The following is a 25,380-nucleotide window of genomic DNA, read 5'->3' as shown; positions in this document are numbered from 1 at the left end:
TTACAAGCACTACAGAATTGGAATTGCTTAGACATAGTAAGGCCTTGCTGAGTCTAATTATGGTGGCTGCCAAAAAAGCAACTACTAGAAAATGGAAATCAAAGTCTAAACCAACTTTACTAGAAGCAGTGAATAAAACAACTGGAATTGGGTTCTTCAGAAAAGGGAAGGAGCAAATTACACAGGAAAAAATGGGAACCGTGGGAACAATACAAGCAGAGGAGGAGTGAGGTTTAAAAGAAAGCAGGATTTGAATGAGTTATGTAACGTTTGACTGACAATGACCAGACAGATTAGATGTGATGTATAATGCTTACAGCTACAGTTATGTCAATATGGTTTGTGATGTATAATGTCTGCAATTAAAACTATATCAGTGTGGTTTGTTTTCATTTATATAAATGTATGATTGCTATGTCATATGTGATAACTTAATAAAGATGTTTCTTGTTTAATTAAAAAAAAGTATTTTACAAGCACAGTACAAAAAAGTACAACTGTCTGTTCTTGAATTTATGCTATGAGATTTTTTAACTGGTGCAGTAATGCCTTCATACATTGCGTTTCCCACTTCTGTTGCATTGCTAACCCTTGTTAGCACTTCATCAAAACCATAAGTGTTCAGCATAATGGATATTTCTGTGTGCAAAACCAACACTTATTTCTATAAAGTGTTACAGTTACAGAAATACAGCTTACAAGTGAATTACTATATAAAAAATTATGGAGAAGATATCTGTGTTTTAACATGTCCCCCCCCAAAAGAAGAAAACTGCCCAAATCAGGGCTGTTCTGTAGAAAGAGAGAGAGATGGGTGGTAACCCATTGTCTAGGTGCACTGATACTATTTCTCTTTCTCCCTGCAGTAAATGCAGTCGTACACAGTTTCACAACAATCTGACTTTTCTATTGGAACTGCTGACCTGCTGACATCAGCAGGACTAACTGCATGTCTAAGATTGTGGCTAGTACCTGAGAGGGCAAACTACAGATTTCTCTGTGGCTGTGGTATGTCATCTAGCCAGAGACAAACAGCTCTGCAAAGTATCTGTGAAGTTAAGCTTAAAAAAATTGGGTGGGCTTTCCTTCCTTTGGTTATAAGGCAAGGACATACATGTTTTATAAAATACAGGCAGGTTTCCAGTACCAAAACAACACTGAAACCACATTGCAGGGGAAAAAGAAAGGTAAAGGTTGTGTTAAACTTTAGGAGAAGGTGGACTTTTCCTTTATGCAAGTCACTTAACCTGACAGTACAATACAGAGACTGAATTAGGCTCCTCAATGGCCTTCTGGATAGCATGCCTAGTAGCAATTACCTATGAACTCATACAGACTCAAAGCACTGCAGTAATTTTTTGTCAAAACTACTTAAGCAGCATTATGTTTACATCAATGTCACATTAAACAAATGTTTTAAAAGTATACAAGGTATCCAACCATCCACATATCGTACATCTTGTATTTGCCATGTATTTATTGACAAGTTGTAATGGACTATTTGTGTGACTGATAAACCTGAATCAACAGCATGGCTATATAGAGACTTATATATGCAAATCTAAGATCACCATACCTTGAAAAAAGAGAATATTCTGGGAAATGGCAATCTCAGACTTTAGTATATGTAAGTACATTTTTTAGACATTCAGTGTCCGTGTTTCGGGACTCATTCTAGCAGGTCCCGACACTTCAAATGGTTACTGTTTTTACAGTGTGACAATAAATGCAACAACAATTTATCATTTTTCCAATAATTATAACTGTATTACCTAATAATTATGACTGTTTTACCTAGAACTGTGCTTCCCTATTCAGAACTGAGATTTTTGTGATGCTGAATGAGTGACTAGCAGTCATGTGGTGGTCCACACAGTCTAAACAACCTCATTTACAACCACAAAACAGCCACTGCCCTTCAAAGTAAAACATTTCTATCAGTTACCTATAGTAATATTATGCATATTTTACTAAAGTTTTAGGTACTTTGCAAAATACTAATTTGTATGAATGAGTCAAAGACGCTTCAAGAAATCTGGGTCTGCTTTCAGGTCACTCCGCCAAAGTTGCCACTATTTTACATGATTAATCTTCATGTGTTTTATATATATATATATATATATATATGGCAACACTTTATAACCTCGAATTACTGAAATGGCGAATTTCAGTATCTCGAGACTATAAAGCCGAATGTTAAAAATAGCGAAAGGTCATAATCGCGAACTCGAATATATGTCGAATTCGCAGTTATGACCTTATGCTGCGTAATGTCTGGGATTGTGTTTTGATGGTGTGCGGTGCCATGTGTGGATGTAGGTGTTATGTCAGGTAAGTGTTTTCTAAGGGTTTTGAGTGAGAGTTAGAGTGTGTGTGGGTGTGCTGATGTGTTTGATGTGTGTGTGAGGGGTCAGAGAATGTGCGTGTGTGAGTTGGCTTTTGTTTTCTGTTTGTGCGATCTCGGAGTTAGTATATATAAGTAGGGGTGTGTGGGGGGTACAGGGGGGCTTGCCCCCGGCTTATGTGTGTATGAGTTGTGTATGTGTGTAGTTTTGTTTGCTTATGTTGTGATGTGGGTGTTGTGGTGTATGTGTGGTATAGTGTGTGCGTTTTTTTTGGTGTTGTGAATTTCGAGTTTTTTTGTGTCGGTGTTTTGTGGATTCGGTTTTATAGTCTCGAGATACTGAAATTCGATCGAGGTTATAAAGTGAATCCATATATATATATATATATATATATATATATATATATATATATATATATTCACGTGTTAAGAGAAGTTTAAAAACAGACTACTTTATTCTGGCCTCCTCTCCCCCACTGTAGCAGTGCTTACCTGCCTGAGCAGGTTTGAGTGCAGGTGTAAAGTAAGTAGGAGGAGGCTGGCCTGAGTGCCACAAAGGTAAGTGTCAATCAGGGTCAGGATCTGGAGGATGGGACAGTTATCAGGAAGTGAGAAGCAATATTAAGAGGATAAAACTGTAACCCAAGAGCATAGGATTGTTATCCATCAAGTTTTTTTTTCTGGACTATCTGAAAATAGGAACAAATGATTGCTAGTCCAGAAAACTCTGTACAAACCATAGTACTTTGTTTGGCAGCACAAACAGAATGCCAGAGTTTTTTTTTTTAATGCCGTAGTTGGAGGGGGCACCTCCACCCACATTGGGGGCTGTGGGGGGCGTAGCCTTCCTCCTTGTTTGTTTTATATTGTATTTTTACCAAAAACTACAAAACAATACATTTTAAAAAATAGACATGCATAGTTGCAACACCAATGACTAACTCTCTCCAGAACGAAGAAAATAATTGTAAAATACTCAGCAAATACGTAAAGCAGAGGACCGAACCCACAGATGGTAGCCAATGATTTTAATACACAACCAGGATAAGTTCTTTCGTCTTGTGTACAAGACTTCATCAGATACCTCAAAGTTACATCACATTTCATTTATACTCATATCAATTAGTTTCAATTAAAATTTAAAGACACATAAAGCCATATACAAAATCAGTAAAATTACACTTATATAAACTATGAATAAATCCTGAAACTTTTAAAATTGTTCATTCATAATTTGGTGTGGCCAAGATAGATATAAAAATGAATAAAAATGTATACAAGTTTAAATGTGTACTGCTTTTGCCGTCGAAACCGGCTTAATGGTAATATATTCATTTAGACCGGGAAAAATGTTAGATTTTAGCCTAAGCTGCCACTTCACTTCCCTGTTTAGCAATACATTTTTAACATCTCCCCCTCTGTGATTTATTTTCATCAAATCTATAATCCCAAATTTAAAACCACTAAAAGAAGAACAGTCAATAGAGTGTTTAAACAGTTCACTAGTCTCCTTCTTAATCCTAATATCATGAAACTGTTCATACATTCTATCCTTAAGAGCCCTCTCTGTCTTTCCTATATAGAATGCAGGACACATTTCACAAATGGCCATGTACACTATCATTTTTGTGTTACAATTCCCTTTACAAAACCACACTATACTGTTCAAACCATTTTGTAAACATACACTGTCTTTCTTAATAATATGTGGGCACTGTTTACAGTTGCCACATGAACTAGTTGCCTTTTTTATTACGCATTTAGACTTATCCAGTTGTTCAAATGCTCTTTTGAAATTCTTTCCAGTTTTAAAAGAAAATATAGGTTCATGCCCCACTACTTCGTACAACCCTTTACTTGTTTTAAGCATACTCCAATTAGCCTTTATAATAGCAGTAAAAATATCTGTAAAGGCATTAAATTCACCCTGGAAACATATATAATTGTGGTCAAGTACCACCTACATTAATTCAAGAATCAGCTGAATTTGATCTTTAGACATAGTAGAAAACTTGTAAATGCTGTCACTAAAAAGTTCATGTCCTTCCTGTCTCGGAATGCTAGTAAATAAATCCTTAACGTCTATGGTAAGAAAGTTGAAGCTTTCCTTCCATACTTCATTTGTTAATTTACTCAAGAATTCCCATGAATCTTTAATTAAATGGTCCATCTTGGTTGAAGGGTGAACATTACCAGCAAATTAGTGGGGTTGCAATGGGGGCAGCTTGTGCCCCCATTTACGCTAATCTGGTAATGTTTGGATGGGAGCATAGGTATGTCTTTAATTGTCCATATAGTAACAATATACGTCTTTATATGAGATTCTTGTACAATATATTTGTTTTATGGGAAGGGGGCAAAGAGACTGTCGATTCCTTTATGCAATATTTAAATGAATGTACTACCTTTTTCAAATGTACACACACGTGGGATAAATTTAGTATAAACTATCTTGATACTACCATTTTTCAGACCAAAAGATGGGTTTAAGTCCAGAATTTTTAGAAAAAGTACATGGTGTAACAGTTTTTTGCATTACACTAGTAATCATCCCATGTTCCAGAAAAAAAGTCTTGCAAAAGGACAGGCAGTACGTATCGCAAGAATGACCTCAGACAAAGCAGATTTAGCTGGGGAACTCAATTTTCTTGGTGAGAAGTTTATGGAGAGGGGTTACCCAAGAGAGTTTGTCCAGGGGGTGTTAGATGAAATATACAGTGGGGTACTAGATATAAGGCTTTATTAGGTAAACCTTTGGATGAACCTGTTAAACGAAGAGAAAACAAGAAGTTCAAAGGGCATGTGTAACTGAGTTTAATGCCTTTACAGATATTTTTACTGCTATTATAAAGGCTAATTGGAGTATGCTTAAAACAAGTAAAGAATTGTACGAAGTAGTGGGGCATGAACCTATATTTTCTTTTAAAACTAGAAAGAATTTCAAAAGAGCATTTGAACAACTGGACAAGTCTAAATGCGTAATAAAAAAGGCAACTAGTTCATGTGGCAACTGTAAACAGTGCCCACATATTATTAAGGAAGACAGTGTATGTTTACAAAATGGTTTGAACAGTATAGTGTGGTTTTGTAAAGGGAATTGTAACACAAATGATAGTGTACATGGCCATTTGTGAAAAGTGTCTTGCATTCTATATAGGAAAGACAGAGAGGGCTCTTAAGGATAGAATGTATGAACAGTTTCATGATATTAGGATTAAGAAGGAGACTAGTGAACTGTTTAAACACTCTATTGACTGTTCTTCTTTTAGTGGTTTTAAATTTGGGATTATAGATGTGGTGAAAATAAATCCCAGAGGGGGAGATGTTAAAAATGTATTGCTAAACAGGGAATTGAAGTGGCAGCTTAGGCTAAAATCTAACATTTTTCCTGGTCTAAATGAATACATTACCATTAAGCCAGTTTTGACGACAAAAGCAGTACAAATTTAAACATGTATACATTTTGTATTCATTTTTATATCTGTCTTGGCCATACCAAGTTATGAATGAACAATTTTAAAAGTTTCAGGATTTATTCATAGTTTATATAAGTGTCATTTTATTGATTTTGTATATGGCTTTATGTGTCTTTAAATTTTATTTGAAACTAATTGATATGAGTATAAATGAAATGTGATGTAACTTTGAGGTATCTGATGAAGTCTTGTACACAAGACGAAAGCGCTTATCCTGGTTGTGTATTAAAATTATTGGCTACCAACCGTGGGTTCTCTCTCCAGAAGACAATATGTACACAAACTAAGTGGGGGCCCACACAACCCAATGTGGGGGGCTATACCCCCATGCCCCCCTAACTATATATACTAACTCCAGGATCGCACTACAGTAGGAAAAAGGGCATATACCTTTTACATGTCTTACAGTACTCTACACAGTGCCATATATACTAACTGCAGTTCAGTGAAATGAGATTCAGTGAAATGACTTTTCAGTAATTTGAGTTTTCAGCGAAGTGGTCAGGGTGAAATGAAATTCAGTGAAATGAGATTCAATGAAACAAACTAGACCCATATTTGATAAGTTCAGTATAGGAAAGTGTAATTGTTAGAAGTACGGTGCTGGAATATTTCTGATTGAAAAACATATATTTTACCAGAAAGAGTAATTGTCATTCTTTGTTTTGAACACAATCAGTTGATGATATGGCACATCCTAGTAAGTAAATGGTTGACATAGTATACCTTTACCTTTAGTTTCTTCAGCTGCCCTTCAACATCTATCACCAAACTAGGAAACATGGACTGATACTGGTAGGCCAGGTTCTTAAATCTGCAAAATAACATAACATTTTCAAAATCAAGTACAGTGTACATACCACTCTACAAAATACGTCCAACTGCATTGTTTATTTTACATTAAAGATTCATAGTGTTCTTTCAGAATCACAGTTAAAAGATTTTAACTACTTACAAGACAAAATTTGATGGAGAAACAACAGCAATGACTAAGTACTCCAGTAACATTGCTATGTACAGGCTTACTCTGGTTCATCTTGGTAGACTAAATGATTTTACTTTTCATCATAAGAAAGTGAAATTCTGTAGAATGTAATGCATAAAACTATTTGCTCATTCTTACAAGATTCTGCAATAGTTTTAGTAGAGAACCTATTCAATTTTGAGTATTTTTAAACTAAAATCTGCATGGAGCACAACACTGTATAAGTCTGAGCAGCTTCTGAAAGTCTGAAAGTGCAGGTCTGGGATAACCAAAGTGCTAACTCAGTTGAGAAGTTGTCACCTGAGGGCCTTCTACAGCCATGCATGCATTAACTGCATTTGGAAAATACGACTGAAATGTGAGTGATCCTCACAGGATGCTCAGTCTACCACAACAGGATTTTAATTTACATATAAACTCTGTTGAGAAACAACAAGTGTCAGATCCATAAGGAAATTGTGGTGCTGATACTGAAATCATCTCCAAGAGCCACCACTTCCCTTTCCATCACTAACTACAGACCTTGCATGGTTAGTGAATGGGACAAAAACAAACACATTGATACATAAATAAATGCATAATGAACTAAACCAAAGTAAGGCAAGTAACTGCTGCAGTGGTTAGAAGGACACTTCTTTACTTTTTCCCTTGGTAAGTGAGGCTCAGAGAAAGCCATGTTTAGTGAAAAGGAAAAATAAATAAATAAACAAACAAATAAATAAATAAATAGAATAACCTAAAGCAATTTATTGTTGCAGTAGTAAAATGATCTGCTATTTCCTTTCTCCTCACTAATCAAGGCTCAGAGGAATTTGCGGTAAATGAGAGACAGGAAAAAAAGATCAAATATAAGTAACTGCTGCAGCTATAAGGATGTGTATATTCATGTGTGTCTATGTGTTTGTGCGTGTTAGGTGAGTAGTGGAGTGGGTTCTAATGCTTTCCATGCTATATATTCTAGCTAGGTACATTTAGTGTGTGTGTGTGTGTGTGTGTGTGTGTGTGTGTGTATGTGGCTGAGTTTGTGTATCTCTCCATCAGCCTCTGTGTGTGTCCCCATCTGTCTGTCTCTGATGTGGTGTGTATGTGTCTATCTACCTGAGTTTCTCTGTGTGTGTGAGAAACTACGTCTCTGGATCTGTGTGTGTGTGTGTGTGTGTGTGTGTGTGTGTGTGTGTGTGTGTGTGTGTGTGTGTGTGTGTGTGTGTGTGTGAGTGCGTGTATGTGTGTTTGTAGACATTATTAAATGCTTACATAAATTATATTTTGGACATAAAATAATATCTCTCAAAGCACATGTCCTACAGCAACTCTGAAACGTTAGGAAGAACAGGAACTATTTTTACATAAAAATATAAGAGGTATATACTAATAATAAAACAAATGCAAAACAGTTTAACAGCCCATTATGTAAGTGAAATAATGCCCTCCAGGATAAGCATTACAGGGAGACAATGGACCTTCTGAGGGTGGACATGCCTCCTGCCCCTGACATCAGGCCTCATAACACCCCTTTTGCAGGCAGTTATTTCCCAGTAATTCTCATCCTCAGTCATTATTGCTTGCTTATTACTGTTACTCACCATAAGAAAAGCTTAGAATGTGATGCCGATATAATAATTTCTTTGCAAGCTGTCCTCAAATATATTTCAAATTTACAAGCATAATTAAAAAAAAAAGTTTGGTTTAAAACACAAGTTTGCTGCAGCCTTCCCAACTACTTGCTCCTTAGTGTAATTATGATCACTCACTTCTGGTGTACATGTAAGTTAATACAGCATCATATACAGTTTTTTTTTCAGTCTCTAGACTCTCTGCTGCTCTTCAGCACCTTAATTTGGTTTTATTTATCTTAGATAAGCACTTTTGTCCAAAGATTTTATCAAACTGATAAATAAAGCCAGATTACTTGAGCAGAATGGGAAGCATAAGATGTTTCTTGTTTTTGTTTCTTTATGGTGCTAAGCAAAGGTAGATTATTTGCTTAGCTCTTTTGCATTTACTTGGGTTTGGTCTGACAAGATCTGTATTAACAGGCAGTGCATCTAAGTATCAAAGAGGAGAATTATTTTTCAACAGTAAGCCTCTAGAGACTGAGATCAAAATTAGCACCAACTTGGAGATACACCCTTTTGTTGACACTTGTAATATGTGACCTTAAGTCTTATGACAAGTTTGTTGCTACAGATTCAGATTCACAGAAAATAACATGACAGAGAAAGCAATGAAAGAAAATCAGTATAAAATAAATGCAAAAAGAACTTAGGATACCATAGCATTTTCACAATTATACCTATTGAAATGTGTAATATTATCATATCACAATGATTACTATCACTGTATAGTACATGGAAAGGATTTTAAGATATAAGTGGAAAGCTAACATCATTTTGGATAAAAATGCCATTGATACATGACCTCTGTCTTGTACACTTGAAGAGATACAACAACTTTGAGATAACCAAAGAGGAAGACACTAAAAGTTCTTGCTTCTGTAAGACAAATATCTGAAAGTAGCAGAAATTTCTTTATCATAGCACAGATAATTTAACAACTTTCCCCAAACCTTATGGAGTACTCTAATAAAACATTTATTTCCTCCTAAAGAGGTAAATTTAGATTTAACTTAATAGTTTACACTTATGAATGTATAAAGATAATGAATTGCTAACTTATGACTTGTAGTCTTTTGAGTTCATGTTAATGTTGTTAACTAACCTTCAGAGAAATGTCATTCCCTTCCCCTGCTCCTACTGGATATTTCTCCCCTTCCACCCTGGGCATACTTAAATCAGCCCAGTAGCTTATACTTTCCGTTGTTTCCAGTAATTAGTTTCTGAGCCCTGCCACTCTATGAAATATTATTTTTTTATATATCAGTCCTGAATCATCCCCCTCCATCTGCTATTCTTATCTTCTTCCCCCCACCTGTCTTACCTTTTCAGCTCTGTTCCGCCTACTTGTCTCTGATAATATGTTGCCTCACATCATGTTCTCCCTTTTCCTCACTCCTCAGTTTCATGCTTGCCAACCTCCTTAAGGATCTCCTCATGCCCTAGTAGTCCTTTTCATTTCTCTCATTAGTTCAGAAACTCTCCTTTGCATACTTCCTGTCATCCTAATTCCCCTTCTTCTGTATGATAAGGGCCAGATGTAGTGGTTAAAAGTTCTATACAATGAAAATATAACCTCTACAATTCTGGAAGTCACTTCCTTAGCTACCTAGTGTCATGTTGACTTTCACGATCTCTGTTCATATAATACTGTACATTTTATTCTAATTATGATGCCTGAAATTAACTAATTAACTAAGTAACTAACTATAACTTATGTCCACCTTAAGTTTTCATATTGTATCCCTGCAGGTCTGCAACTCCATGCAGTAATTTTCCTGCACTCCCATACAGCAAAGTGTATATAGCCCTACAGTTTTGCATTTTAAGTCCCAGCTGATACCAAGTTATCTACCTTGCCAACTATAGCCATCACGCTGCCTTTGAAAATGAACCACACAGAAACCTTTGATTGGGTCACCAATAATTATTAGTTGGTTATGTGATCAGGAAATGAATTCCAAGAAATACATTCAAAAGAGTGATGCTTGAGAGGTGAACTTCTAAGAATCCATTTCAAAAATATATAACAAGATAAAGTTATGACTATAGACCCAATCGTAACTCCTTGCAATACATTGGGAATTTTAGCTGACTAAATGTATTATCAGTTTTATTTATTTATTTTATTTATTTGACATTTGTTAACTGGGTTAGTCCAGCTGGGCTAAAAGTCCATTTTCAGTGCAGACCTGAGGAGAAAAGCAGTACAAACATTGCAAGCAGATATACATAATTGTTATACATGCGTTCCAAAGATACAGAGAATTATAAAATAGAAGTATAGTACAATAATATGATAAACAGGAGAAGTATAGTACAATAATATGATAAATAATAACATTTTTGTTATTACATCGACAATGTAATTCAATTGGATTTTCCAAGAGAGTGAGAAAGATTTTACAGAGAAGAGTTTGTATGTGAGTAACACTATGTACAAATATACATGTGGTAGAGCAGTATAGCTTAGGAATTTATTCTCAGAAAGGGATTAAAGTTAAAGGGAGAAAAATTTGGAGGTTTTGTAGATGAAAGTCAGTGAAGAAGGAATAAAAAAACATATAGTAGTATAGTGGATTAGGTAGCGGCCTGACATGAACAAGTCTTACTGTTAAGTAGGTGAAGTTTTAGTTGCTTTTTGAAGTATTCAGAGTGAAAAATAGATCTTATGTGGATGGGGAGTTTGTTCCAAGTTTGGGCAATGGAGGATTTGTAGAGTAATTTACCAACAGTTTTGTTGGGTTGGTAGATATCCAGAACTAATTGGTTGGAGGTGCAGAGGGTACGTGTAGGGGTGTAAGAGGAAACCAGAGAGGAGAGGGCCAGACAGGTAGATGGTTTGTGTACCATACAGTGTGTGATTTGTAACTGTGAAAGTAGAAGTTGTTGATGGAATTCTAGCCACTGGAGAGCATTGAGCGCAAGGCAGTGATAAGAGTTATGATGAGAGTTTTAAAAAATATATACATACACAAAGTACCTAACAGCTTTAAAAGCTGTAACACATCTCACTCTGCAATACAAATGTTGGTCAGAAGCAAACTGCAACTTTTTTCAACTGACTAATTTAAGAAAACTGTACACTTTGCTCTGACACACCTTTTTTTTCTATTTTGTGTGGCAATGTGAGGTTTGTTAACAGCTTTCAAAGTGGTCAGGTTTCAGATGCAATGCTGCAGTGCATACCATCTGTGTAGCAGCAAAAGGCTTGCTGAAACCAGTAAAGTTGTTACAGAATGTTCTTACATATGAACCTTGCAATAACAAGGGTATCATTTTCTTGTTTTTTTAAGTAATTGGCAGGAACCATGAAGTATGACTCTATAACTACCATACCATTCTTGGTGTCTTCAATGTACAGGTTGATTTTGCTATCCAGCACTGAAGCATCTATGTTAAACAGGACTGGATTCAATGCCTTATGATGGGGGCCTCCACTAGCAACTTTTTTTCTCGCAGCTCATTTTGTCCATCCTTTGCACTGACCCAGTAAGTTAATTTCTTGCTTCCTTCAACATCCTGAACATCCCTTTTCATAATTTCTAATTTCTTAATAAAACATTTGACAGGTATGGTGTTGAAGGTTTTGTTTAAATTCAGATAAATGGCAGCCACAAAACTAACTTGCTTTAGTGATAAAATGTTATAAAATGGTCTCATCTTCAATCACTAATAGTTAGGATAGGAGGAGATGAGATAAAAATGGTGATGTATAACCAATCAACAGGAAATTCCCCAGGAAGAAATGAAATTCCTGTGGAAGTTTGGAAGCTAGAAGGGAACAAAAAAACTGATAAAGATCTGGAAGGTTTTGTTTAACAGTATTTTAAGAGCAGGAGAAGAACCAACATCCTGGAAGAAAGAGGCAGTGGCTGTAATACATATAGAGGGTAAAGATCCATCAGATCCAGCTTCATACAGGCTTATTTCAATCCTAAACCATGGTTATAAAGTATTTATATCTATAATGGATAAAAGAAAGGCAAATTGATGCTAAAATTGATAGACCTGGATCAATGTGATTTTGTGGAGGGGAGGTAAACGTTTGACAACATTAACAGAACATTGATGATCCAGACGAAAGCTGAATGTAAAAATATGCCACTGTTGTTGTTGGGTCTTGATGCAGAGAAAGTATTTGACAGAGTAAGTTGGGAGTTTATGAGGAGGGCAATGGAAGCATTTGCATTCTCTGATAAAATTATACGGTTGATTAGGAGGATATATAAGGGATCAGAGGCAAAAATTAAAGTGGGTGGGTTCCTCACTGATAATTTAAGCTTGAGCAGAGGAACTGGGCAGGGATATCCTCTTTCCCCTTTGTTATTTGCAGTATATTTAGAACCATTTACAAAGAAAATAAGAGACTCAGAAATTCAAGGATATAATTGGTATGGTAGTCAAGAAATGCTGGCTCCATTTGCTGATGATATGATTTTATACCTGATAAAACCAGAAAAGGGCATTTCAGTGTTATGGAACATTTTGAGGCAGTTTCGAATCTTTTGAGGATACAAAATTAATGAACCTAACACAAAGGCAATAGCAGTAAATTATATACACAGACATGAATTGGTTCAGCAATATCCATAATTATGGTGACATGATAAAATAAAGTGCTTAGGAGTATGGATGGATTAGAAAGGATTCTGGTATGGTAGCTAAGGATATGTAGGAAGAGACTAAACAAAAGAAACCGAGAAACTGGAAGATCTGTTATATGGCTATGGATAGCAACATACAACCAGTTAAATGTTTTTAGTCCCTTTAGTTTTATACACAAGTCAGTCATATTTTATCAACCAGAGGAGAAGTTGTGGATAGCAATTAATAAAGAGTCTAAGGATTTTATCTGGAAGGGGAATATGGTGAGAGTCAAGTGTGATAAGCTGATTCTTCCAAATGAACAAGGCAGTTTGGGATTATCCAATTTGAAGGGGGATATCAAAGCTACACAGTTAAGGCTCCTATACCTAGCACAAGCAGAAAGTTGTAATTCAAAGTAGAAAGGGATGATGATGAAACGGGGGAAAGGGGGACTCAAGAAATAAGGAGACACTGGAATTTTGGATGCATATCTTTAAGGAGAATAACAATAACAATGCAGAATATTATATTCATAAAGTAGCACAAAGTATTCTAAGAACTAAGCCAACACGGGAATGAAGAAAGCAGATTCTGCCAATACGGATGACTGCAATTAGGGATACAGACAATAGGCAAGAGGGGGCTGGAATTTATTGGAAAAATCTGACAAAAGAACCAAGGTATTAGGAGCAAATAATTAGACAGAGAAAGGTAATATAAAGGGAATAGGCCAATAATTAAAATGGAATACAGGATAGAGATTGTGTTCCCTAGCAAGGATTGATATCAGAGTATAGGCAAAGAGAAAGAAATAGGGGGATTCTAAGTGAAAGACCATCACTGGTAGAGTTTTTAGTAGAATCTAGAACATAAGCTGCTGTTAAAAAGGAATAATTAGTAGAGAATACAAAATATTGCATGATAACTATAAGAACCAATCACAGGAGGTTAGAAAGGATTGGGTAGAGTGACTGGATAAGCAATTCACAAAGAAACAATGGGGGCAGGTACATGTATGTCTCCCAAATATGCAAAAAAAAGTCTAAATGATTTAGGATCTTTGCTTGGCAGTGTTTCTATAGCTATTTTTATACCCCAAATCAATTCCAGAGAATTTTTCCTCAGGTAGACAGCAGATGTTACAGGTGTGATGGGGAAGAAAGAGATAACTGAGAACATATTTCTGTGAGTGTAATGAGCTGCCAGACTTTAAAGATTCAATGTCGGCAAAAGCAGCAGTTCCACACAACGGAGCTGAATAAAATTCTTTTATTAACAGTGGTAAGCGCTTTCACGGACAACAGTCCGCTTCATCAGACCAAATAGCAAAACCTGTTAAACACCTGTTTAAATAATTAATTCAAAAACATGTGACCCATCTAGCAACTCATGTCTAATGCCTTAAAGATACCACAAAATTAAAAACTTGAATAAGAATTGATTGCATCTCTCTAAATAACAAAACATCCAAAGATGTCAAAAAGTGCATATAAATATATATATATATATATATATATATATATATATATATATATATATATATAATAAAATGTGTATATTGTATAAAATAAATATATATAATATAATTACAATGTACAATAGATGAAAATGTATGAAGTAATGCATATATATATATATATATATATATATATATATATATATATATATATATTTATCTTGAGTTGATCTGTTATTGTTGTATCTAATAACAACTATTAACATAAGCTAATTTATATTACTTAATGTTTAAGTGGTGTGGCTCTAAGGAAAGGTTTCAATGAAACCTTGGTATTTAAACCTGGTGGCTTATCTGCCTTTATACGCAGAATCCATCTTTGTTCTGCTGCTTCAGTTCGATTTCTTATATTACTTTCCCTGTTACTAGTTTTAACCACTTCCAGTGCCATAAACTTAAACTTATGTGACAAATCATTCTCTGCTACGTGTGTGGCTAAAGCACTACTTTTTTTCTTATTCCTCATGTCACGTATATGTTCCAAAATTCTATCCTTGAAAGGACGATTGGTTTTCCCAACATAATAACAGTAACATTCAGTAGAATAAGAAAAATAGACCACATTCTTTATCTGGCAATCAGCATAACAAGAAAAGTCTAACCTAAAGCCTAAATGTGGATGGATAAAATGTGTCCCTGCATATATGTGAGTACAAGCCATACATCGCCTGCAGGTATAAGTACTTACTCTATCTGATTGCATATTGTCCAAAACATTCTGGGACTTATAACATAAATGACTCTTCAAAGTCTTGTTGTTCCTGAAAGTGAAATGCGGAAATCAATCAATTGCACCCTCCAATTCCTGTATGGTAGATAGTATCCCCCAATTTTGCTTGATAATATCACAAACTAAATGAATGTCACTGGCATAAGTTAATGCCATTCTTAGCTTATTGTCGGTGGTAGGAAAGCTTGTGCATATATTAAATGTTTGTGTAGCTGTATAGTTATTATAACAGTAGGGTTTACATCTACCCTCCCTCTCTTTCCAGGCTTCCTTTATCACTAGATTTATTCTATGCACCTTATAGCCTCTATAAATAAATTCTTGTTTCAATGGCTGTAGGGCTTTAACTAAAGAGGGTTCATGATTGTGTATTCACATTGAGGGGCCCCAAACAATATAGGTCTTGTACGAATTGGCATACCCCCCCCACAATCAAACACATCCACCCTGCAATACACTACCAAGTTTATTTTATTTTAATTGTTTTATTTAAATAGGGATTTAAATTATTCTTCTTTTATGTTTCACTTTATTATATCTCATTCCCCTCTCCCCCACCCACTAGGCGGGCCAACCACTACAGGCCTATCCAACCCAGCCTCTCCTCGACCCATATTTTCTTTACCCACAGTTCTGCCTCCCACCTGCTGCACACACGCAGCCACCATCCCTTCCCTGGTTACCCGCCCATAGCTACCACATATATCATAAAATGTGTATATTGTATAAAAATAAATATATATAATATAATTATCACTATAAATGTAAATACATCAATTCATATAAAAATGTACAATAGATGAAAATGTATGAAGTAATGCATATATATATATATATATATATATATATATATATATATATATATATATATATTTATCTTGAGTTGATCTGTTATTGTTGTATCTAATAACAACATAACTGTTAACTTTGCCCACCCTCCACTCCTCCTCTCCTCGGGACTCATCTTGTACATTGTCCCGACCCAAGTATCTTAGGTTTACCACATGCTGTAGTCCATGCACATATGAACACAGCCATGCTTACCTTTGTAGACATGGTGTTACCGGAAAGAAAGGCACCCAATTTTTGGGTCGTCCCACATGGGACAAATCTTTCCCTGGTAATAACAATAGACTTCACGTGTGACTTTGTTTACAACAATGGTTTAAGATACATAACATAAATATGTGAAATGGAGTACTGCAGTAAGGCCAGATGTGAGGCGTTAGTGTAATAAAGTGTTAAAGTCCCCAGGACCCCATACAGTGTAAGTACACATGAACTACAGATACTAGACACAGATATAACATGTAACAAATAATAAATCAATGTCAAAAGGAAAATATAATGCTAATGAGATATTAAGCAATGCTAAGCATTGCACAGGTCAGCTTACGTGGTGTAAGCAATGTGTAGGCCAGCTAACTCAATCTGCCCAGTGGTATGCCCCATTTAAGCAATGCCAACATTAGGTAAGCAGGTGTGCCCATAGATTAGCCTTTTCAAAACCGTCCAGTCATGGGAAAGTGCAGGAAATGGGGCGTATTTAAACCCCACAGGTGCCAATAATTCCCATAACTGGTTGTAGCTCCCTACTGTAGGCAGAATGGCTGGAGTTGGGGAAGGCACCCGATTTAGAGCGCAGCACTGGGGCACCCAGGAGTGCAGATTCATGGTATGGCTCCTGGTAAAACACCATGATGAGAGACTACTGCAGGGCCAGTACCAGGGTTCTCAGTATAAAGTGGAGGCCTGGGACAGTCTCGTCCGTGACCTCACCAGTGCCACTGGTATCCCCAGGACTGGTGAGCAATTCAGGCATCGTCATGCTGACCTGAAGCGGCAGAGGGGTGATCTCTTGGAGCAGTGGATCCAAGAATCAAGGCAGATGGCCGATGCCCCAGCATTAAGTACCCATTCTACTATGCAGATAATGATTGCCTAGCATGTGTATACTATGGATAGGTAATGGCTAAATATCACTGTATTTCTCTGACAGCTGCAGATGAGCAGGCTGCAAACCAGCAAGCCCATGCTGCTAGGCTGCAAATGCTGCGTCACGAGGCAGGTTAGTAATAATCTCGCATGTACTGTCATAAGAAATAAATAGTTCTAGAAAGTGCTGTACCAGTATAAAAATGTATTGTGTATGGGATGTACTGAATAAACCAGACAATATGGCAGGAAGACTGTCATATAGGTTGTGTGGAAAAAAGGTGTAATATCTTGTGAGTAAAAGTATAACCTCTGGAGTGCTTGTGTATATTCTGCTTTCATATGTTGTTGTAGTGTTGCATTCTATAAATAGTACTGTTGTATTAAGCAGTGCTACCCACACTGCTGAATGCAGTTAAAATGTGTAGGAAGTTCAGTATAACAATGTTGGAAGTCCCAAGAGGACAGTCATATAGAACAACTGAGGGAGACTTAGACAGAAGCCATTGGAATGCTTTACACCAATTCCCTGATAGCACAGTGTACTGTGATGTCAGCTGTAATATTTTTACCACACACAGCAGGGGTTTGAATCCCGGGAGTAGTAGTAAGTAGTATGCATAATCATACCCCACAACTGTACAGATTTTGCGAGAATGTTCAGATAGAAAGCTGTATGCATAATTAGACCCAACAACTGTACAAACATTGCTAGAATGTTCAGACAGTATGCTGTAAGCATAATCATAACCATCAACTGTACAGACTGTGGCAGAATGTTCAGGTAGTAAGCAATATGCATAGTCATACCCCTCAACTGTTCCGATCTGTCCAGCATGTCCAGATAAATGGCCCAAATCTGCTGCCCGGTAACCTGTTCTCTTGACAAATCAGTGTGATGATCCAAGAAATGTAGGCAGCTTATACTGACATATAATGGATAGTCAGACCTGAACATAAAAAAGAATGTATATGGAAACAAACCTGTCATTTTGGCATCTCACCAAAGTGTATGACAGCAATTCTCAATATATGTCACATTAACACCTGCATCCTGTCATGCCTTGACCAGACTGTGTGCAATAACAGATAATTAGGTATGTGTATAACAGCAACATGGAATCTGGGAGTATGTCTAGAAATTGTCAGGTAGTGATAACAATGATTTTCTCAACAGGTATAACAGGTAACAGGTGTAGACTATACGTAAGACACAGTCCATGCATATACTAATCTACAAACATATCATTGTACAAAATAAGGACATTGGTAGTGTAATAATACATGTAAGGGACAGATCACTGCAGTGACTAAGAAAGTTGTGAAAACTACAGGGATATATTACTTGTTAATAGACCTCTCTCTCTCTCTCACCCTCTCCATATGTGCAACAATAACCTTATTACACACCTCAATGGGTACGTGTACACTCCAAACTTTTGTTGGGGCATATGTCCTATTGGTTTATAAGTATTCACATTTGGTTCTATGCATGTGTCATGTTAAAATGCTCCCATATTGGTGGCCTGTTGCCAGCAATGAAACCTGCATGCTGTTGTAATGGCCACTGCTATCCCATATATGCATTTGTACTGCTTGCTCTGCAACTGTTATAAACTGGTGTCTTGGGTTAATGGGAATACCTATGCATGCTGCTATAACTAATCCTGAATTCTGTTGACTATGACTAACTGATATCTTTCTTAAAACTGCAACACCATAGCTTTATGGGAAGGCCGGTCCCAGCGAACCCACCTGCCTTACCTCAGCTGGCCATGGCACCGGGCACCAGCACGTGTGGGGCCCAGCCTGGGACCTCCTCCTCTGTTAGTCCTGCACCACCTTCAGGTGGAACCACCACAGAGGAGGGGGCTCAGCCCCCCCGGGAGCAGGGCCGGAGATGTACCTGTCACCCACTGTCAGGTCCGGGCGGTGGGGTGTAGGGAGTTCGACAGGGAATTTTGAGACCAGCTACACCAGCTTATGGGCCGCATGGCACAATTAGAGGGTGAGCCTGCCCCTCCTACCCAGCACAGCCACCTTTGGGGCCATGAAGGTGCAGTGGTGACTGCCCATGGGTGGGGACCTCAGTCCCACTGTTTCCATTTGGGGGCTCATGGGCTTGCGACTTCCAAACACCCCTCCCCGTCCAAGGTGTTTACCCCCCACATGTGTCATATACCACCCCTGTATACATCTTGTTTGTCTTGTCTGTTAACCTACCCAACCTACCTCCCCAAATATGGCTACAACCCCTCCCCAACATTCCATTCTCACCTGAAAAAGAAAAAAAGGGAACTTTGTTCCCACAAATAATCTCGCCCCATACACAGCTGTCCATTTTGCACACATGTCCACTGGACACATGTAATCCGCTCTAATTGGCATCACACTGAATTATTGTTGTCCTCACCCCCACCAGGGGTTTGAATGTCCAAATCCACCTCCAAATTCAGTGTATATGCACAGCTGTTGCTGTAGAAGAAATGGGCAGCTACGGACCTTCCCTACACCCTTCCTGCAAATCCCTGGCTGTTTTCCCTACTGTCTTTCCCTCTTTGAGCCCCTTTCTTCACTACTTTTCTATCAACCCCTTTTTCTTTTCTTTTAAAGAAATTAGCGCGGGGGTAAGTGGGAGTAAGTACTTTTAAGCAGCAATAAGCGGGTTTAAGCCTGTTTGGGTGGGGGTAAACTATGCCTACACAGGTTAAGCAATTTAGAAGTTAACTGAGTATAACAGACTGTAACAGGAAGTTAGCAGTGCTTACCTCTGTGCAAACACGCTTACAACTGCTTTAAAGTGCCTTAATGACTCTGTATCCAAAGCCCCATGCTCTGCCCAGTAACAAAGTAAACAGCCGCTGCAAGTCTTGAACCTAGGACCCTGCTCACCATAGACAAAGTAATTTACCACCAAGCCATGCCAGATATAAATAAACCTAATGTTTTTAGAAATATACCATCCAGTCCAGTCAAGCAACAGTACAGAGAATGTATACCAACATCTAGATGAATGTGTGTGTGTGTAAATATATTAATATCTAAACAGATACAACATATCTATATATGGATATATATATATATATATATATATATATGTATATATTTTTTTTATTTCTAAAACTATATACATATATGTTAATATATATGAACATATATACATGCAGATGCATACACTGACACATATATGTGTCTACATCTATATGTCTACATATACACAGCAAGTTACATATGTGTACGCAGATATATATCTATGTAGGTATATACGGACAGTTATATATATATGTAAGCAGATATATATATATATATATATATATATATATATATATATATATATATATATATATATATATAGGTATATATGGCCATACATCTGTAGACAGCAATGGTAGATTAACAAAAACAAATTTGTCCACATGCACCGTTAATGGGGTTGAGAGGCCCCACACACTATATATCTTGTACGAATAGGCATACCCCCAACAGCCAAACACGTCTGCCCTGCAATACACTACCAAGTGTTGCAGATCCCACAACCAGGACCTGACATGACATGGGCACAAGATGTTAACAGTTCTACATCCCACATGTATGATGTCAGGCTGGTATTGGTAACATATCATGCAGTACAGTCTGCCTCTCATAGGAAATGTAAAATGTGAAAGCTATCAACATCCCCAGAATACACATACACAGACACAGATATGCAGATACAGATACACACACACACACACACACACACACACACACACACACACACATATATATATATATATATGTATGTATGTATACATGTGATTACACATACACATGCAGATATATGTACAGTAAGATACATATGTAGAAGGTGCACACAATATGGAAAAGCCACTATGCCTACAGTTAATACCCGAACAACTGGACACTGTATGGGCCACCCATACAAATGACAATTGTTGCCTGCAACATATACCCACAGAGAGGTCATAGGATAAAACACCACACACAGGTTTGCAGAAATGGAAAACCTTTAATTGTGTACAATTACAGTTCTATACGCCATGTCATAAAGCTGTTCAAACACTGACATCCATATAAACAGAGTAATGCAACTGTGAAACAGTTATACTAATACAGTAGTCTGGAAAGGTTCACAACTTTTGCTGTCCAGGCCAAGCCCTTCAAATTGTACAATAGTGAAGACAGACTGGGCCACAGGATACCAAACAATCAACAGTAAGTAATGTGGGTGTATAGTTCAGCAGCCTCTATCTCTGTACAAAATCACTAGGTGGTAAAGACTTCAGTTGACCAGATGGGATGTAACTGTTACATAACAAAGTATAACTGACACCATCACAAGCACACTGACAAACAGAACAGTCTGTATGGCAGGAGGCAGTAGGCTTGCACTAACCCAATATATATAAGTAATGTAAATACAGGTGAAGTATATGGTACTGTACATCCAGATACCTTATGGCAGCTCACCCCTGATACCCCCAAATTTTGTAACAGCCTAGGTCATATATGGTGCCCCCCCAGACTCATTAATACAGGGCCATATACCACTGTTACAATCACTGGCCTCTGGAGTTTATATGGGCACACATGTATTGTGTAGGTGACGCCCACACATATATGGCCCCAGCCCCACTGTATGGTGGGAGAATAAAACAGCAGTGGACTGATGGCAGCAATGGCAGTGTGATATACTCATAGCCCACTACAGAACAACCACCGACAGTATGTCATATGTGCAAAGCTTGGTATGTAGGTGAAGGACAGAGGCTGGAACACAGGCACATATGTGGAAAACTGTTGCCATACACTAAGTAAGTTGCTGGTGTTACAGGATAGTCTACAACATACCTTTAGTTAGGGTATTGAGGTTAGAAACAGAATGGACGTAGCCATGTACTGATAGCATTCAACGCACACACTGCCAGTGAAATATCTGACACAGGACCTGTGTGGTGGACAGATAAAACATGACAGGCACACCTCTGGCCACCAAGAGTATAGGCCCACAGTTGTGAGCAATGCAGACAGACTGCATTCCAAGGTAAACTAGTATGTACACACACACCCTGTAACACCAGTACTATACAAAGCATAGCACAACTCTACTCAAACTCTGCCTGTTGTTCTTGAACCTCCTACAAATATGTAGCTGCCCTGAGTGTGCCGGTTCTCCTGTAAGAGGTATTGCTACCTGCTGTCTGTAACACTGATGCCCACACACAGGAAGGATGTCCATCACACAGGAAATGTAAAGGGACCACGCCCACATGATGTAGGGATTTATAGTAGGTGGTTGCCATGACAGTGGTAATTAGATGTACTACACATGTGTAATCATATATATATATATATATATATATATATATATATATATATATATATATATATGGCTAGCTGGATAATTATATGTACATATATTTCCACCATATGTCCTCGACATGGAGTGTAGCCCTACCCCAGTCTCTATAGTCCCAAAGTCATAGTGCAAGGGGATGTCAGGTATGTAAAGCAGGTATATTAGTAGACTATTGCTATTGTCATTGGGATTGTCTTCACAGATATGGTGTGTGTGGGAGGTCACATCTGCTTATCACATGTGTCATTGGCTACTGACAGACATCCTAAGGACATCATAGTAAAGTACCACTGCTAGCATGTAATGCCCCTGTGAACTACAGCAGAGATATTGGCCAATATATGTGTACATTCTGACACACTCTGTACAGTCCAGAGGTATACACATAACCCCTTAGTGCAAAGCATGTGTACCATGCCTGACAATATGGATGTAGACAGCCATGTAGATGGGTATAACACATAACGACTGGTATACATTTTCCCCCATAGGTTATGCATTCACACACCCCTATCTGGCCGGACACATAATAACCGCTGGTACAGGGGTGCCATGGCCACATACTACCCACTAGATATTGACATACATCTGTACAGCATGCCACTGCTCTATCTGACATACATGACTGTTAAGGGAGGCCCGGCAGCAGTACATCTGGCAAGTGTCTGCACATGACATCTCACTGGGTAAGTACACTAAGCTGCTAGGCATGTAACAATGCACTGTGCAGGCTACAGGCAGACTGGCTCAATATTGGCCTACATCTCCTATGGGGGAATGCACATGTAGCTGCATATATAGCAGGCTCTACAGGCATGTCAAAGCACAGAGAAAGATACACCTGTGTGAAAGTGCATAATCACAACCAATGTGAACACAGCCACAGCCACATATGTAAAGCTATCATAATATTACAGTATATGGACTGTCTGTTTGACACCATCCTCATATGTGCCACTCACAGACTGGTCCTACATATACTGGGCTGCTACACCGTTTGGCCTGATGGCTGTCTGTGGTATGGGACATGTGTGTGTATGGCCCTACAGACATGTACGCCAATATGGTACCATACATTGGAGCAGCATGTAACATCAGATAGGACAGGACCTAGAACAATGACATTTACCCAGTCTGTACACAGGCTAAAGTACATATTAACAATACACACACTGTTGACATTCACCATAAGTACACAGATCTCAGTCTGTACAAACATCCACAGAATGTCTAGGCTATGTCATCACATATAACCCCTACTGTACATAACATGTGTAGCAGTCTGATATCTCACTGGCTTGTTATCAGATATGATATCACTAATTATGGTGTACAGCACATACGCACCTCTTCATGCACGGCATATGTACAAAGGTTGCAGAGTTGTGGTTGGAAGCACATACACAGGGCCAAAATTGACATGTTGCTGTGATAACCTCATACATTTACTGTTGTAACAGGGTTTGCAACATATGTCCTATGAGGGATATGAAGTCAGTAACTGTCACGGCTTTCACCATCTACAGACTGCAATCCTCACACTACCTTCTGCAGTCCACAGACAGATGTTCCGTGGGTAACACATGAAACCAAAGGCACAACACATCGTCCAGTCTGCAGATGACCCTGCAGATGGGGAGTTCTCATAAACATGGAACTGACATGGTAGGTATTGAGACATGTAGGACAGCCATATCCACACACACACACACTGTTAAACCAACATTACTCCAAATGCAGTATAGCAGCACTTACAGTCTGTAGTCAGGTCAGGCACAGCCCCCTCCTGTGTGTTGTCCTGTTTCCACAGTGTGTGTTGTTAGAGGTAAATCCCCAATCCATCTGAGATGCTGTTTGCCAAACAACAAATCTAGTTCCTCCTCACAGTTAATGAAAAGGGCCAACACCAACATGATGTTCCTAGATATTGGATTGTGTTTCCATGCAATTGGCTATGGGAATGTTACCACATGTTCCATATGCAATCAGCTAGGGGAGGGCTGCAATTCGTGCAGAGGCCATCAGCTGATCATGAGCATCACTTAAAATACACATGCTGCTGCCTAAGCAAAGCAGGTGTAGGTCTCCACATCCATCAAAGAGGGAGTGGGAAAGGCAGAGAGAGGCAAAGACAAGTCATGGAGGAGTGGAAGAGTAAAACTTAAGCATGTTTGTGTCACACACCTACCAGCACAGGGTATTAAACCCCTGACAACTAAGCAGTGCTATCACAGTTCTATGCAGTTACTGGATGCGCCACATGGGTTACCTGTTGTGGAGCCCTCAGAACATACATGTGATGGTGAGTGACATCTGCAACAGGGATATGGTAGCTATATAGTAGGTGACGTACACATACCTGTCCGCATGAACAGGTGCCAGCACCAACACAGCCACATGCTCACAGACACACACACACACACATTGACACACCTGGCAGTGCCAGGATTACAACTCATCAGTAGTGGGACTGCCGCAACACATCACTGTACAGGTATCACATGCACCACACGGGTCATACAGAGGTTGTATGGGCAAAGGGTATGGGGAGATGTCTGACATCAGACAGCATGCTTCAGTATACCAATGGGGGTTGTAGTGAGTGTGGATGTGATCATACACAACATACAACAACACACAGAAACACACAGGGTGCCAGTACTGACATGCATGGATGCATCTCTGCATGGGTGTGTGGTGGTCGACTGTGCCAGATGGCTATACAAGGCTAGGTGATGGGTATACCTTGGCATCAGGCCACATGACAATGGTCTGCATTGTGGCTCAGGGCTGTAGTGTCTGCATTTGCCCACACAGGTGGGTACTGTATCC

The 25,380-nt window shown here is 38.2% G+C and overlaps 1 protein-coding gene across 1 annotated transcript in view; it reads right to left on the bottom strand.

Annotated features, from left to right (window-relative positions):
- The window catches only part of ADSS1 (adenylosuccinate synthase 1), a 512,348-nt gene that overhangs the window by 138,428 nt on the left and 348,540 nt on the right, over positions 1 to 25,380 (bottom strand). Inside the window, exon 7 of the mRNA XM_044074349.1 lies at positions 6,553 to 6,634. Coding sequence (XP_043930284.1) covers positions 6,553 to 6,634 — 82 coding nt within the window. The remainder of the gene's footprint in view (positions 1 to 6,552; positions 6,635 to 25,380) is intronic.

Source organism: Protopterus annectens, chromosome 6.part0 (genome assembly GCF_019279795.1).
Source record: "Protopterus annectens isolate FY-2018-M chromosome 6.part0, PAN1.0, whole genome shotgun sequence".
Taxonomy (NCBI): Eukaryota; Metazoa; Chordata; order Ceratodontiformes; family Protopteridae; genus Protopterus; species Protopterus annectens.
This window is presented reverse-complemented; position numbering and strand designations above follow the sequence as displayed.